The sequence below is a fragment of the Schistocerca cancellata genome, chromosome 4 (genome assembly GCF_023864275.1).
Source record: "Schistocerca cancellata isolate TAMUIC-IGC-003103 chromosome 4, iqSchCanc2.1, whole genome shotgun sequence".
Taxonomy (NCBI): Eukaryota; Metazoa; Arthropoda; class Insecta; order Orthoptera; family Acrididae; genus Schistocerca; species Schistocerca cancellata.
The window spans coordinates 140,834,337-140,852,166 of NC_064629.1; the positions used below are offsets into that span (position 1 = coordinate 140,834,337).

Here is a 17,830-nt window from a genome sequence, read left to right on the forward strand (position 1 = left end):
AAAGCTCATTAACTTTCCATAACCTGCCATTGTCAGTTTCAAGGCAAATAAATTTGTAATTTAAGAAAAACTGAGAAAAGCATCTGTAATAATACACTGAGTAACTTATTTCTTATACAAGACGCCTGCGGCACAAAAGCGTGGAGCAAACATATAATGAATACTGATAAACATTTGTAAACATTCGGTGTGTGTGTGTGTGACGTATGGATTGAATCTCTGTAGTATATTTATTGTGTTATGAAATTTGCCTCTAGTAACCCAATCTGAAAGGAACAGTGGTGATCGCAAATACAGTATTAGAGATAAAAATGTCAACCGTTACGTTCAGTAAAGCATTATTTGATTCACACAAAGATGAACAAAGCTACTACAAAAATCTTTGGCCACTTATACAGCAGCATAAGAGTCTTATAGAGAGAAAAAGGTCTATGCAAGGTGGTCAAAATTTATTCATGCTCGACAATTTACTTTACCTCACAAATGAAATTGTCAAGTGAAAATTAGTATAAACCATAGAGCAAAATTGTTTTACTACCGTTACCAAATTAAAACATTCTTCTCCCTTTAGTATACTTACCTGGCAGTACTGCAGATGCAGCAGTGTGCTTGAACGACAAGTTGTCGTGTTCCATACGATTATGATGAGTCGTGTATATGCTGTATGCAAAATAAAAATCACCGTTCAGTTTCGTTTCAGAGGTCAAGGAGGGCATCGGCGATAGGGAAGAGGTATATGTGTGGAAAAAATGTAGAATTTTAATAAGCACATACTTAGACGATTAGGAAACGCTAAAACAGCAGTGAGAGAATAATCACTTCATTAGTCTAGCTGATGTCGATGAAGTAATAAATATAAGCAATAAATTAAAAAAAGAAACAATAAAAGCGTATCAGTGCCATCAGCTGTACAACTGTATATTTATTCTCTATCGGTTTCAGTTATAATAACCATCATCATAGGAGAAAGCAATATACGTCAATGCATACTTTTTGTTTCCTGTGAAGATAGTTTTTATAACTCAAACCGGTAGATAAGAAATATCTATTTGTAAAACTGTTGGCGCAAATATGCTTTTTTCAAAATACTTAACAGCTGTAGACATTCACCTAAGAAAAGTTTTAAAAACAGTAATAATTATTAACATCAGCTTTAAAACTTTTTAAGATTCTATTTTATCGTATCTCTGTCTCCGATCCACCACGTATTCGTCTTTCCACATCATGTACTCTGTATCAAAATTATCCTTCTAAATCATGCATCATCACAATCACATGTCGTTATTTCAATGCATTCATATACTTTTTATTTGAAATTCACGGATACATTCAATGAAAAGTGAACAATATGAAACTATAGAGTTTGTCAGCATCTTCAATGAACGTCCATGGTGCAGCGATAATGTTAAATAAGTTTTTGTTTGGAAGTACATAAATTTTAGGAACACATATATTTTATGTAGCTAACTTTATACATGCTGATATGTATTAGTATGATCTGCTTCGTAATGAAAAGATACGCAAAATAGCCTACTCACGATATTTTTAAACAATTTCACAGTTCAAATCTTCGCGTTCCGTACACCTAAATTATTGCTACAACAAGATGTATTTGTTTAGTTCAAGTGCACTCAGTAAAAGTCACGTGTAAAGTTACAGACTGTGGGACCGTTGTATAAGCCCTATATCAGCGACACGATGTTCTGATAACGTGTGTCGTGCCTTCGACAGTAGCTGTATACAACACTCGTTATCAAGAGCAGAGCATCTGAACAAACTGTAATATTGTATCTTTCTCGTTCGAGTCTTGTCACAAACATATTACGGCAGTGTCATATCACATGATTCTATGTATCACTGAGTGCAGAAATTTGAAAACATCTGAAGAAGTGTGTTGAATTTTTTAAAGGTTACAGAATATGTATCTCGTATGGAAGCACGGCATTAATTTAGCGCTAAAATTATGAATGTCGTGTAGGTATTAAAATTTATTGGGGGGGGGGGGAGGGGGTCCGTTTTCATGTGAGTATATTTCCGAAGTAAAATTTTACAATTGACACTGCACTGCTTGGCTGTACTAATAATGGAGTCACCATTAAAACGAATTTTAGACGTGAAACTACGTAACACCAACATTACGGCCCAGAGTTTACTGATATTTACAAATGAAGCTTTTCCAGTTCTGCGGTGTACTGATTGCACTGAATTACATGTTTCGCATCTAACGAGTAGAAATGGCTGACCAAATCTCTGGTGCTGCTACTAATTTCAAAGAAAGATGCACATTTAACTTGTAATCACCTTTCTTCAAGTAAAGTAAAACAAAAGAAAATAGGGAGGGGTTACAGAAAAACAGAGAATATGTTCGATTTGAGACTACAGTTTTGATGGGTCTCCAATAACTGAAGCACAGCAGTTAGAAAAGACTGTCCATGTAAATTATTTAATTCAGTCTTCTCTCAAAACTATACTCGAGAAACTAATCACACGGTTGATTTGGCAAACTGTGGGAACCGGGTGAGAGTGGGGAAAGTTCCACAGTAATGCCCGCCATACACACTTTTCCACCACCATAGAAGTGACAACAGTACGATAGTAGCATCGGAGATTGTTTCTGAGGTGCTGATGCGGTAGTGGCCTCACGAGAAAGTAACAGGCAGGTTACGCTTCGGAGTCGGGCATCTCCTGATCGACTTCGACAATTTGCTCCGGCACCCGCAGGTCGATGGCGAAGCGCTTCTGCGGCACCTTGCCTTGGCCCTTAGCGCTCCGGCTGTACGCCTGGAAGGCGGCCGCGAGGGCGTACGTGATCTTGCGGGCGCCGAACCGGCTGTCGCAGACGAACGCGTGGCACTCGAACGGGTGCTGCGACTTGCTGTCGGTCACCTCGCGCACCACTATCATGGAGAAGACGCGCGTGTACACCAAGTCCTGCACGCCGTACGAGATGGTGTCCACCGGGAAGAACCCGATGACGTCGTCGTGCTTCTTGTCGGCGGTGATGGTGAGCCCGTCGATAGAGACGGTGACGTTGACTATGGGCAGCACGGTGCCCTGTTTGAGCGACTTGGCAGCCGCCACGAGCGCGTCCACCGGCTTGCGCGTGTGCTTGATGCCCCAGAGGCCGCTGGCGTCGCGGAAGCCCAGGTACTTGACCTGGAACTTCTGCGGCAAGTCCTCCTCCTTGACGGTGGCGTCGTCGGCGTCGCTGGCGGCGGCGGACATCTTCTTGCGGCTGCGCTGAGAGAGCGCCGGCGGAGTCGGGCGCGCCTTGCGCTCTTGCTGCTGCTTCTGCGTCGCCGCACCCAGGTCGGAACCGAACGAGCTGCGCCTGTCGTCGTCGTCCGGTCCGGCGCCGGTGGAGCCCGTGCTCGAACTGAACGACAGCCGCTGCCCGGAAGCGGAGAGGCCATCTGTGGCGTCCGCATCCGCGTCGGAGCGCACGCTTCCGCTGTCCGCGTTGGCATTGGCGCTGGCGTCGGCCTCGTCGTCCTGCGGCAGCGTCTGGCTCGACTCGATGCTCTGCAGCAGGCGCGGGTCGCGGTGCTCGTACCCGTACTCGTCGTCTGCCATCTTTCCCTTCTCTGGCATCCGGTATCGCGCTCACTGAAACGAACACGACAAACGTTTCAGTACATCCGTGAAGCAAGAAACACCTTATTTACTATATTGCAACAGTAAGAAATACATAAAGAAGAATCTGCCTACAATGAAGCCAGAAAACAGATCAGTATCACTTATTACGTTACTCGCTGATCGTAACTTCGGCGATACGGAAGATGATAAAGTTAAAGCTGAACAAACAGCGTCGAATCTGATACAGACAATCGCACAGCATCAAAATTCGATACGTCCTTACTGCATACATACAAATAACGAACCGATCCCCAAATCTGTTACTACAGTACTGGCCATTAAAACTGCTACACCACGAAGATGACGTGTTACAGGTGCGAAATTTAACCGACAGGAAGAAGATGCTGTGATATGCAAATGATTAGCTTTTCAGAGCATTCACACAAGGTTGGCGCCGTTGGCGACACCTGCAACGTGCTGACACGAGGAAAAAAATGGCTCTGAGCACTATGGGACTCAACTGCTGAGGTCATTAGTCCCCTAGAACTTAGAACTAGTTAAACCTAACTAACCTAAGGACATCACAAACATCCATGCCCGAGGCAGGATTCGAACCTGCGACCGTAGCGGTCTTGCGGGTCCAAACTGCAGCGCCTTTAACCGCACGGCCACTTCGGCCAGCACACGAGGAAAGTTTCCAACCGATTTCTCATACACAAACAGCAGTTGACCGGCGTTGCCTGGTGAAACGTTGTTGTGATACCTCGTGTAAGGAGGAGAAATGCGTACCATCACGTTTCCGACTTTGATAAAGGTCGGATTGTAGCCTATCGTGATTGCGGTTTATCGTATCGCGACATTGCTGCTCGCGTTGGTCGAGATCAAATGACTGTTAGCAGAATATTGAATCGGTGGGTTCCGGAGGGTAATACGGAACGCCGTGCTGGATCCCAACGGTCTCGTATCACTAGCAGTCGAGATTACAGGCATCTTATCCGCACGGCTGTGACGGATCGTGCAGCCACGTCTCGATCCCTGAGTCAACAGATGGGGACGTTTGCAAGACAACAACCATCTGCACGAACAGTTCGACGACGCTGGCAGCAGCATGGACTATCAGTTCGGAGACCATGATTATGGTTACCCTTGACGATGCATCACAGGCAAGAGCGCCTGCGATGGTGTACTCGACGACGAACCTGGGTGCACGAATGGTAAAACGTCATTGTTTCGGATGAATCCAGGTTCTGTTTACAGCATCATGATGGTCGCATCCGTGTCTGGCGACATCGCGGTGAACGCACATTGGAAGTGTGTATTCGTCATCGCCATACTGGCGTATCACCCGGCGTGATGGTATGGCGTGCCATTGGTTACACGTCCCGGTCACCTCTTGTTAGCATTGACGGCACTTTGAACAGTGGACGTTACATTTCAGATGTGTTCCGACCCGTGGCTCTACCCTTCATTTGATCCCTGCGAATCCCTACATTTCAGCAGGATAATGCACGACCGCATGTTGCAGGTCCTACACGGGCCTTTCTGGATACAGAAAATGTTCGACTGCTGCCCTGGCCAGCACATTCTCCAGATCTCTCACCAATTGAAAACGTCTGTTCAATGGTGGCAGAGCAACTGGATCGTCACAATACGCCAGTCACTACTCTTGATGAAGTGTGGTATCGTGTTGAAGCTGCATGGTCAGCTGTACCTGTACACGCTATCCAAGCTCTGTTTGACTCAATACCGAGGCGTATCACGGCCAGAGGTGGTTGTTCTGGGTACTGATTTCTCAGGATCTATGGACCCAAATTGCTTGAAAATGTAATCACATGTCATTTCTAGTATAATATATTTGTCCAATGAATACCCGTTTATCATCTGCATTTCTTCTTGGTGTAGCAATGTTAGTGGCCAGTAGTGTATATTGCAACAATAAGAAATACAAAGAGAAGAATCTGCCTAGAATGAAGCCAGAAAACAGATCAGTATCACTTATTAGGTTACTCGCTGATCGTAATTTTACCGATACGGAAGATGATAAAGTTAAAGCCGAATAAACAGTCGAATCTGATACAGACAATCGCATGCATGGTATCCATGAAAATTCGATACCTCCTTACTGCATACATACAAATAACGAACTGATCCCAAAATCTGTAAGTAGATTTTGGAGGGTATGAGTGAACACATAAACTCAGTCAAAAACACTTTTTAAATCCGTGCATAGAAAGCATGAAGGTATTCTTGAGAACCACAGGAAATTTCTCCAAACATTCTGCACCTACGTACTCTGCAAACCACTGTATGGCACATGGCTGAGGGTACCCTGTATCACTACTACTCATTTCCTTTCCCGTTCTACTCACAAGTACAGCTAGGGAAAAATTACTATCTATGTACCTCAGTATGAACACTAATTTCTCGTAGCCTATCGTCGTGGTCCTCACGCGAAATGTGTGGTTCTGGCAGTAGAATCGTTCTGAAATCAGCGTCAAATGCCAGTTCCGTAAATTTTCTCACTAGTGTTCCTCGAAAGGAATTTCACCTTCCCTCCAGCGATTCCAGTCTGAGTTCCCAAAGCATCTCCGTCACATTTGCGAGTTGTGCGAACCTACCGGTAAAAAATGTAGCGATTCACCACTGAATTACTCCTTTGTGTTCCCTTAATCAGACCTGCTACGGATTCCAAACACTTGTACTCAAGAACAGGGTGCACTAACGTCGTATATGTGGACTCTGCAGATGAACCACCTAGTATACAATGTATGTCACGTATTTTCGTATTATACATTAAATGTACTTGCTATTGCGAATATGGACAACCATCAGCTGTAGAATGGAATAACAACATTGAAAATTTCTGCCTGACCCGGACTCCAACCGGGATTTGCCGCCTATCACGAGTGGCTGTCTTAATATTTAGCCATCTATGTACGACTCAAGGCCAGACCCAACCTTTCACATGTCGTCCACCATGCATCTACAATCTATACTCGTAAATCCATTATATGTACATATTCCCGTACAGGTGAGACATTTTGCCTGAAAGTCGCTTGTGTGATATCGATGGATAAATCCGATAGTAACTCTTCTACCAGATTCTGATTCTATGCCAATAAAGAAGATGTTACGAACTGAAACATTTATCATTTTTATGACAATGGCGAAAATATGTGACATAAATATCGCCTTTTTATGGTGTGGTGTTTTCTTTATCATGAGATACTTATCGCACACTCGTTGTTATTATAATTATTACTATCACTATTATTATGGTTAAATGGCATTTGCCAACGGGAAGGGCAACCAGTGACAATAAACAGTATAATATCTAGATGAGAGAGAGATAGAGTTTAACGTCGTTTAGGTACCAGCCAGGGAAGTTGCTTTACTGGTTAATAGGTAGTGCTGCAAAAGGATAACGAAGGGCCCGCATCTCGTGGTCGTGCGGTAGCGTTCTCGCTTCCCACCCCCGGGTTCCCGGGTTCGATTCCCGGCGGGGTCAGGGATTTTCTCTGCCTCGTGATGGCTGGGTGTTGTGTGCTGTCCTTAGGTTAGTTAGGTTTAAGTAGTTCTAAGTTCTAGGGGACTTATGACCACAGCAGTTGAGTCCCATAGTGCTCAGAGCCATTTGAACCATTTGATAACGAAGGAAACATTCGGCAGCAGTAAATTTCGTCTGAGTCGGGATGACCAGACAGATTTAAATCCCATTCACTTCTATTTGGCCGGCATGTGTGGCCGAGCTGTTCTAGGCGCCTCAGTCTGGAATTGCGCGACCGCTACGGTCGCAGGTTCGATCCTCCCTCGGACATGGATGTGTGTGATGTCCTTAGGTTAGTTAGGTCTAAGTAGTTCTAAGTTGTAGGGGACTGATGACTTCAGATGTTAAGTCCCACAGTGCTCAGAGCCATTTGAACCAACTTCTAATTCGAATCAACATGGTTTGTGATTCGCACTCGAACGTGGGCTCTCGGAATTTGCCTCTCTGCGTTGCACGACGCCTTTCTTGTAGTGCCTCACAACAGAGTTTGTTGATTATTTCTGTGTCTTTGACGAGCTGGCTAAACAAATTTGTGGGAGATCACTCACCTCCTGATTTAGCTGCTAATGGATATCTTCTCTACTAGATATGCCAGTGAAGTTTGATAGATGGTAATGCAGATATTTTGAGCTGAAAACAGTCTTTGATGCCGATTTTTTTTTCTTTATATTATGACGAGTTTCGATCTACAATATGGGCCTGTGTTCTCAAATTAGTAAACAGCACACAAAAAGCTTTTAGCCGAAGCTGCCACCTTCAAAACATAATAAAACTGTGATAAACTACTATACTGTGCACGCAGCTGCAATGGAAGCAACAGAAAGAGCTTGGCTGCTAGGTGGAAACTGTGGGTGCAGGAAGCGATACCTAGTAGCCAAGCCCTGTCAGCTACTTGCACTGCAGTTGCAAAATGTTCAAATGTCTATGAAATCTTATGGGACTTAACTGCTAAGGTCATCAGTTCTTAAGCTTACACACTACTTAACCTAAATTATCCTAAGGACAAACACACACACCCACGTCCGAGGGAGGACTCGAACCTCCGCCGGGACCAACCGCACAGTCCATGACTCTGCAGTTGCAAACAGAATATGCTGACAGAGAACCTGCTCTACAGGTCAGCTGTGTTGTATCACAATTTTGTCACGTCTTTAGGACATCAGAGGATGTCTACCTTGGCTAGCAGTTTTTTATGTTTTGATTACTAGTTTAGGAAGACAGAGATATCTGATGATGAACTCATGGATCGAACCCGGTCATATAATAAAGAATAAATCTGCGATCAAGAATGTTTTCAATTCCACAATTTTTTAAACTTTGGATCACTATATATACCTCGGTGTGATCATCTCACGCTTCAAAAATGGTTCAAAGGGCTCTGAGCACTATGGGACTTAACTGATGAGGTCATGAGTGCCCTAGAACTTAGAACTACTTAAACCTAAATAACCTAAGGACATCACACACATCCATGCCCGAGGCTGGATTCGAACGTGCGACCTTAGGGGTCGCGCGGTTCCAGACTGTAGCGCCTAGAACTGCTCGGCCACCCCTGCCAGTTGTCACGCTTCAACTTGTAGGTATGTCACGTGACTACTCAGTCTTTCCTTGTACGAGACGTATCCAGAAAGTTAGCTCCCCTATTTCTTTAAAATAAAGACTACATAGTTACATAATAAACTTTGCTGGCAACAGGTACAGCTATTTTACGACATAGTCACTAAAAGAATAGTGGTTCTTGTCATAACCTGGGATCAACTCTTGTATTCCTGCGTTGTAGAAGTCTGCCGTTTGTAAATGGAACCTGCGTATGACAGTCGTCTTCATCTCTTCGTCATTGTCAAAACGCTGGCCGGAGGAGCAAGATTACGACTGTATGCTGGATGATCAAACAGCTCCCGGCTGAACTTTTGCTGGACAGTTGCTGTGCGCCAAGCTGTACGGGGACGAGCATTGTCATGGAGCAGCACAACACCTGCAGAAGGCATTCCACACCTCTTATTCTGAATGACACGTTGCAGTTTCCGCATCGTTTCACAGCAACGGTGAGAGTTCACTGTTTCACCTCTGTGCAGGAAGTCAAAGAGCAGAATACCCTTCCCTTTTTACACCGGCACAGTCTCTCTGAATTTCGTCTTGATCTGAGATCCACTGTGACACCAATGCATTGACTGCTGCTTGATTTCTGGAGCCAAGTGAGAAATTTGTGTCTCGTCGCCCTTGAGGATCCTGTCGAGGCACTCGTCACCGTCATCATGATACCGCCGCAGAAACGTCAGCGCTGCTCCAAAGCGCTTCATTTTGTGCTAGGGTGTCAGATTTTTCGGCACCTTCCTGGCACACAGTTTCTTGAACAGCAGGTGCTTAGTGACAATTTCATGCAACAAAGGATCGCGATATCTGCGTAAAATGCTGCTGAGCTCCATAATCGTGAAGCGACGGTTGTCCAGGATGCGCTGCCGCACCAGGTCAACAAGGTGATCATTGATGAAGGACAGTCGCTCGCTGCGCTCTTCATCATGGATACTTTCACGATCCTTGGGAAAAAGCTTACACCAGCGACGCACCATCTGTTTGCTCATGATGTTCTGACAGGAGATCTGATAGTGCTGACGATGAATCTCGATGGGCGTTACGTTTTGTGCCTTATCACTGACCGAACCTCGCAAGCGGAGTGAGAACGAATAACAGACGTCATTCGGTAGTGGCACCAGGTGGGACCTCTCCGGCCGGCACGTCACGTCATGGATCTGTTGCGCATGCGCAGTATCCCTGTTAAATACGTCTACTTTAAAGGAAATAACATCGGGTACTTACTTTTCGGATGCGCCTCGTATAAATTGTCTTGTTTGTGTTTTGATGTTTCAACTGCTAGCTAATTATGCGTAAGAATCGGAAATGTTGAACTAGGAGAACGAAGTCGTGGATAGGCTACAAGGTTTATGGTCAAAAATAGTTCAAATGGCTCTGAGCACGATGGGACTCAACATCTTAGGTCATAAGTCCCCTAGAACTTAGAACTACTTAAACCTAACTAACCTAAGGACATCACACACACCCATGCCCGAGGCAGGATTCGAACCTGCGACCGTAGCAGTCCCGTGGTTCCGGACTGCAGCGCCAGAACCGCTAGACCACCGCGGCCGGCTACAAGGTTTATCAGATTATCAGTGATTCGTTAGGTCGCTATTATGAGATAATGCCTTTCTAGGGCCCAAGCACACACTGTATGAGGTTGTCACACTACGTAGGGAGAGCATGACATCATCATACTATTGTTTTATTATTTAAGTCACTATGCGTATGAAGTTGAAAAATAAAGTTTAATAAATTTCCAACAGAAGATGGCTATAACGATGTATGCAAATCAAACAGGTAAAAATAATTTAAGTCATCTATTCTTCAGTTTTGTGGCCATTGTGTGCGTAGTTACTCTAAAATTATTAAAGATATTTGAAGTACTTCTTTGCAACTACTAACAGTGCGTATTTACGCCAATAAGTGACGCAGCTCATTTTTTTACTCGGCCGATTTCGGTTGAAAAAATACGGGATTTGTTGTGGGTCATCTGTAGTGATGGGGAGCTCGTGAATGAGTCGTTCAAATGAACGCTTCACTCCTGTGAAGTGTGAACTAACCATTCAATTTCAATGAACTGGTACTTCAAACTCTTCACAGATAGCACACTCCACACTTTTTTCTAGTTCACTCACTCTCTTCCCCTCTCCCTCCCCCACGTCACTCCTCCTCCCATCACTTCACTCCTCCCTGTCCTGCCTGTCGACGAATCACGCGGTGTTAGTGGGGAACGATAGGTTTAGGACGCGTCGAGGAGGTGAGGGGTGAGGAGAAGGCAGCGTCAGCTGCTACCTGCAGTGCTGACATCATTACCCGTGACTATTTGTGCAGTTAAACTTCGCGTCTACGGGTAGCCTACCGTTGGCAGCGCTTGAAGACAAATGAATATTAAAGATAGAAACGAAGTGGCTATCTGTGTGAGCACGCACAGCAAACATGAAAATAAAAGGTTTGTTAATAACACTGAAAGAGGGATTTTACCTGAAATCGTACCAGTGACTACAGGTGACAGTTTACGTTTTGAATCTAGAGGGTTATTATTGTCAACAAAAATAAAATCTACAGGAAAACTTCTGAATAATTACTTAACGTAGGTATACAGACTTTGTGACAGTGTTAAACATACTCATTCTATTTTGGATTAAATTTTAAAAGGAACATAAAATTGGACTGCATTTCGTTGGTAGCCCTATTTTTCAGTTCATGAATACAACAAATAATGTTTCATTTGGCAGATAAAGACTTTTTTGGGCGCTTCATGAGAAAATGTCGAGCAAGATTAAATGTAGTACCTTCTTTATATGTGACAGCTTTCTCTGTTTATCTTTCCTTTGTCCTCCTTTTTTTTTTCTTTATTGTCATTTTGAAACCTGTATACAGGCAGGCCTGCAGCAACATACTACGCCGCTCTTTGGCCGCAGAGAAACACAAAAGATAGAAATGAAGACAATTAGAGAAAAAAGATGGTGGACATATATACGGAGCCAAACACTTTTTAAAATACAAGGTGCCGTTCACGGGCGTAAAGTCCAAGATAAAATTGTTCAGACACTTGGACACAGACAGAAACGCCCTTTGTCCCCTTCGACCATGCTGTATTTAAGATAACTCAGACGCTGTAAGAGCGTAAAACGTTGCGTGCACGTTACTCCATAGTTCCGCTATCTGTTGGTAAAATTGTGAAGTATTACGAAGCTTTATAGTACGAGCGAGCGTAGCAGCGGCTGAGCGGCGAACTGGACAACTTCGCTAGGCTTCCGTACTTCACGAATGAACTACTTCATTTGAACGCTTCACGGCAAAGAGTGAAATGAATGAAGTAGTTCACGGGAATGAACGAGTTCGACCCACCTCTAGTCATCTGCCCCTATAGTTTCATGAAGTTCCGACAGATGGCAGCGGTATACGTAGTCTTCAAAATGGCGTCTGGAACGGAAGTGTGTTACAAGCAGAGAGCTGTTACTGCGTTTCTTTTCGCGGAAAACCAAAGCATCGCAGATATTAATAGGTGCATGTAGAATGTCTACTGAGACCTGGCAGTTTACAAAAGCACGGTGAGTCGTTGGGTGATGCGTCTGTCATCGCAACAAAGTCGCACAAACCCGTCCGATCTCAGGCGTGCCGGCTGGCAACACACAGCTGTGACTCACGCGGTGTTGTACTCCAGCCTGTTAGTCGTCACAAAAATGTAGACGAGCGTCACCTTCTCCAAGATAACGCACGGCTCCACGCAGTTTGGCCCAGTGAAGGATGCACTGCGCGTGAAGTTTTACGTGGATGATGGCGAGGCTATTGATGCAACAAGACTCTGGTTCCGACGTGGACCTGTAGAGTGGTACGATGCGGCCATACAGGTCCTCACAGTAGGGTGGCGTAAGACCGTCGCATTGAACGGAGATTATGTTTAAAAATAGGGTTTTGTAGCCAAAAGACTGAGGAATAATATGGTGTTGGAATTCTGAATTAAAGCAACCTGCTTTCAGAAAAAAATGTGTTGCGTTACTTATTCAAGGCCCCCCCCCCCTTTCCCCGTAGTTTACCACTCAGATTCATGTTTCTCGTCGATGCGCTACATCACTTTCGGCGGGTGCTGGGGCAGTCGTTTCAAATTTAGATTTTCAGTACTCTACAGAGTTCCGTTACTAAATACATGATGCCAAAAACCACCTACAATACGGATAATGATGCATTACTTAAATGAAGGGCCATTCGATTAGCATGTGTGGTTTTTTTTTCGTTTCAATGAGCCAAACAGATGCTAGAACAACATGAATAGCAGCAAAAGCCGTTTTCTTCGTTAGGATTAGGCGAATGTTAACACATGGAAAAATTTGTGACAGAAATGTTTCCTCACGAGATATAATGCGATTTGTAACTTTAGTTTAAATGTCGCAAATCAAAAACAAATGATAAGCTGGTCATATGGAACCAACAGTGTAAAAACGAGTATGTAAAAAAGATTACATGTAATAATAATTTTCGCCGCTGTGTTAATGAAAAACTTATTAAATATTTTAGGAAAGCATTGTAGTTAATGTGACAAAAAGTTCGCACAATTCGGCAATTACAGCGTAAGCACTGCAGGAAAAGTTCGATGCGTGTGCAGATCCTGCTTTCAATGAAGGAGCGAAAAATTTGAAATATTCTTCTTTCGGTTGCAATAGAGAATAGATGTTCTTAAAGGCAAAATTAAAATCGATATAACGCAGTTTTCGGGAAGAAGAAATGAGAGCACCAGCACAAACTGATAAAATACAACTGGATTTTACTAGAGAAGTGCTGTTCAGTTGTAGACGGTTTACGACACTTTACTGGAAGGAAGAGCACCAGCTGGTCTGTGCATTGATCTTTTAGGAAGGGTGCTGTCTAGACAAAACACATCAGAGCTTCCTAATTTAAAACGTCCGTCCGGGTTGATGAATAAGTTTCAGAATCTTAAAAAAAATAGCAGATACATAAACAGTACAACGAGGTTAATGGGGAATGCTGCTTTTCTTTTCATTTCATAGCTGTATTGGTAAGGGTGAAATGATACACGCATCTTTTTTAGTTTGTATTAGTTCGATCGCCGTACAGGTCTGCATTCCCGATTGTCGCCTGCTTGAGTTTGACTTCCCCTTTCCTTAGTAACAGCTCGCTGGATCTGTCTCAGCGCCCTTTCTGAAAACTTTTAGGAACTGTTTACTCTAACATGTCATACGAGGGGAAGAAACAGACTAAACGTCTGTGCATGTATAGCACAATTTTCATTGTATGGGCCTGGGTTTTGAATTGTCATGCAGCGGCTACCTGCAGCAGACAGAGGAACAGACACAGAAATTGTTGGTAAAGATAATGTGAAAGACAATTAGTAAACTACGTCGAGCTTAGAGGCATTGTAGTGCCTCTTAGTTACTTTGTTAGTGTGCATATGATTAGTAGTTCACCAGTCTGGGAGATAATTACTTAACATGCTTCTGCATGAGTAGAAAATTGCAGGTGCAGAACAGAGTCAAACTTCTTTCGTTTACCAAACCTTTGGGCCAGTAAGTCAAAGTGAAACTATCATAAGCGTTACTTCTTAGCAACATATCTGTATTAATTCGGGAACTGTGGGAGGTTGTTATTTAATCTAATAATGTTATTTGACACCCTGTTTCACTGAACCTGTAACTTTTATGTCTTTATCTAGAAAATATTTACTTATATTACACGGCGCAACTTGCTTGGCCGACGATATTGTCAGATTTAGATTGCGATTTATAGAAGACTGAAGATGAAACTTTTAAGCTCGATATGACATAGACGACAGTTTCTTGGAGAAATAATTTTACAGAATATCGCTCACGGCACAACCGAATTAATTAATTAAAATCATCAAGTGGATACAACGACACGAGTATCTTGCTCTTCTAGGCAGCCATCAAAACTAATTTCTGGGACATTCAAAGGAATAATGGTGGTATGATGAAACCTTTTATTGTCTTTGTAATGGCTGTGAAGCTTCATCCGTTAAAGGAAAGTAACGCGCGTTATCTGTACTCTGTGTGCGCGGCTTACTTTGCGAGGCGTCTTGTACAAAGCAAATTCAGATGACGTAAAGTAGATAACACAATGCTCAACATCATATCGTAGAACCCTTTGTGCTTGTAAAGGCAAAACCTGCGCATCCTAGAAGCTCTCAGAGGCCAATGAGCCTTTTTTGGTTAAACTATTCTGTTTTGCATCTTTTGCATCTTGGTCAAGGTTCTGTAGGAAGCAATTCATCTTGTTTTTCCACAACTAAAATGTGATTGCTAAAGTGGTATGAGGCACGAGCCAACTACGGTGAGTTTGAGACCAAAGTTACCCACAATACTGACTTTCCATTCCATCCGTAATGATGTAAATGACATACCACTGCAGTACCTTCTGTCATCGAAGAGATTACAGTTGTGCAAAAATGTTGCCCAGGATGTGAAGTCTGCTTTTTGTTGGTGTAGCAAGTGTGCGAACAAAGTGACTCAGTTGTAAAATAACGAAACTGTTCTCAGCAAGAGAGAACTTCGAACCAGTAAGCCAACGTAGCATATTTTACGAGTGCTTTTTCGTATTATTTTCCCGCCAAGTCATCTTTCTGCGAGGCCACCGACATTTCTTTCTCTATCCTTGTTCAGCGAGGTAATGCTCTGTCTAACGAAGTAACACTATAACTAACGAAACTGATCTCGGCCGGTTAAAAATTGTGATAAGGAAAAAAAGCACAGCATTTCAAGTGCTGGACTTGTGTTTGAGAGTGCCTGGTTTCATGTCTCTGCCCATTCCACCTATTTCGGGATTTTCCATTATTTGTCTAAATCCCTTCAGGCGGATGATGGATGGATCGTTCAACAAGACCAAGCTGCTTTAGTTCCTCGACTTCAGGGTAGACGCCATGAAACAATCTAATTTACTTGTAAGCTTAAAACAATAACAGAAATAACAAGTTTCGGCAACATTGCACAACGCGAAATATCAGACAGATAATTCAATATCCGCGCATCTCAGCCAGCCAGAAACTCGAAACGTCTGTAGTGATAGCAAGAAAATGAATACGTGGATAACCAGTCTTTTACGTCGACGACATGATAAAGAAACCAACAGCGAAAGAGCGACGCAGAAGGATCGTACTACTGGTTGAATTTCGGAAACATATTTCCAGTGATCGAGATTTTCTTGCTGGCGGTACAAGGTCAATTACTGTTGACAGAAAACTATTTGGAGTGTACTGCAAAAGAACCACAGTATTAGGAGAAAGTACAGTAAGTATACGGAGTTTGTAGAGCCTGTACACAGATAATAGGTCGTTAACGTGATCATACTATATCGACATTAATTTCAAGCAGCCGGGTCACACCACACACTCTGTGTGAAGCTCCTAGGAAACTGGAAATACCAACAGAACTCTAAAGTTTCATACAGAAAGCTGTGGTACTTGCAAGGACGTGTACAGTGGAGAAATTCCTGGATTGTAGAGACTAAACGTGACAATATTACCTCTTAGATTTCTATTGTTTGCATATTATTTCCTAATGTAAATGATAACATTGAATGTCAAATGATAATAAACATCATAATAATAAAATGTCATTAAAACCTCAAACAGAATTGAAGTAGCACGAAGGGATACAATCATTTTATGGAAGAATACAATTTTAAAAATGACACTTTACCAGATAGGGTATGTTACAACATCCATCAAGATCTTTATTTTGGTTCTGCTGCGTAATTTGACTCACGCTTTTGGGTAACTGCTTTTGGAGGGCGAGAGTACCGCATAGACCTCACATACAAGTGCTAATTTTGTGAAAATGTGTGGTTTATTAGGTTTAGAATACGTAATATTAGAAAGTTTTTTATATGTGAAGTAGAATATGCAACATAGGAACTCTTAAGCCCATTTAAAAATAGTTTTCTGCTTTCAGTTCCATGGGAAAAATATTCCATGGGGTGTATACTCCAATGGGAATTTTAAATTTCGTAAACAATACCTCAATTTTTTGTCGTATGGAATGACTCACGTCCTAACCAAATAGAGAAAAAAGTAGACGTACTTGAATTCGGTCTGTGCAAAACAGCGCAAAATATTAGTTCCTGTTCTGCTTCTACGCAGCTGCCACAATGTGTACCTAGGAAAATGGATTTAAATATCTGGAGGTTACATTTATCAGCAACTTTTTCATTTACATCGCTTATGTTCTAAATTCATTTTCTCTGGTTATTACAAGTGACAAAACGTGACAATAACTTTGATCTGGGACTGGAAATTTTTGCCCGTGAGAAATGTGTAAGTTATGGAATAAGTTGTAATACATTTATAATAGTTGCATTCGCAATAAATTATGAAGAGATCAGTGAACAATGCCCAGGTTATATGCTGTTTGTGAGAGAAGTGAATAATCGTGACTATATAACGCAGATTAGAACGAACGAAAGTCACAGAACGAGAACCACATCCGATTACGGTTTCAAGTGAGCAAAAGGGAGTTCTGTACATTGCAAATTTATTTTCCTCGTAGTTAAGTTGAATTATTGGCTTCCAGTCGTACCAAAACCCGCTCGATTTGATAACAAATAGTGTGGATTGAGTAGAGATGTCATTTTTATAAATCCAGCAGCAGCGCCAAACTGCTGTGCATAGAGCGAGAGAGAGAGAGAGAGAGAGAAAGCGCACTCACCCGACAGGCAATCTCTTGTGGAAGGCTTCGACAGCTTCGGTGCTAACGCATGAAGACAGCTGGGAACAGTGTTGGCACCGCGCGGGCAAGCGACGGCCGATGTTCCACTCGGCTGCGACGACTTTCTTGCGCGCCCGCTCGCTTTCTACTGCTCGCTGGCCGTCACCTGCCCGCTATCTGCCTGATAACCTATCTTAGCCAATCTCGCATTATGTCTGCCGCTGCCTTCGCCCGCCTGTCTCCAGCAGCTTACAGTGTTTCCATCCAAGAGCATTAGAGAAATAAAGAATGACAAATGTTTTACACGCACTTAAAGAAAAACACCGACACCCAGAACGGCATTTTGAAATGTAGAGAAATCGAGAAATCTGACATATGACGAGAAAATGTAAATTGTAACAAATTACTGCAGTTTCAGCGAGCAATCCACAATTCACGTGCACTGTATAGGTCT

The 17,830-nt window shown here is 43.0% G+C and overlaps 1 protein-coding gene across 1 annotated transcript; it reads right to left on the minus strand.

Moving 5' to 3' along the window:
• Window positions 1-2,048: 2,048 nt before the first annotated feature.
• On the minus strand, window positions 2,049-17,507 carry LOC126183539 (uncharacterized). The gene is made up of 2 exons (XM_049925609.1): window positions 17,377-17,507; window positions 2,049-3,606 (listed from the first exon to the last, which is right to left on the minus strand). Exon 2 carries the CDS (start codon window positions 3,589-3,591, stop codon window positions 2,662-2,664), a length of 930 nt encoding a protein of 309 aa, XP_049781566.1. The 5' UTR covers window positions 3,592-3,606; window positions 17,377-17,507; the 3' UTR covers window positions 2,049-2,661.
• Between the last annotated feature and the right edge of the window lie 323 nt (window positions 17,508-17,830).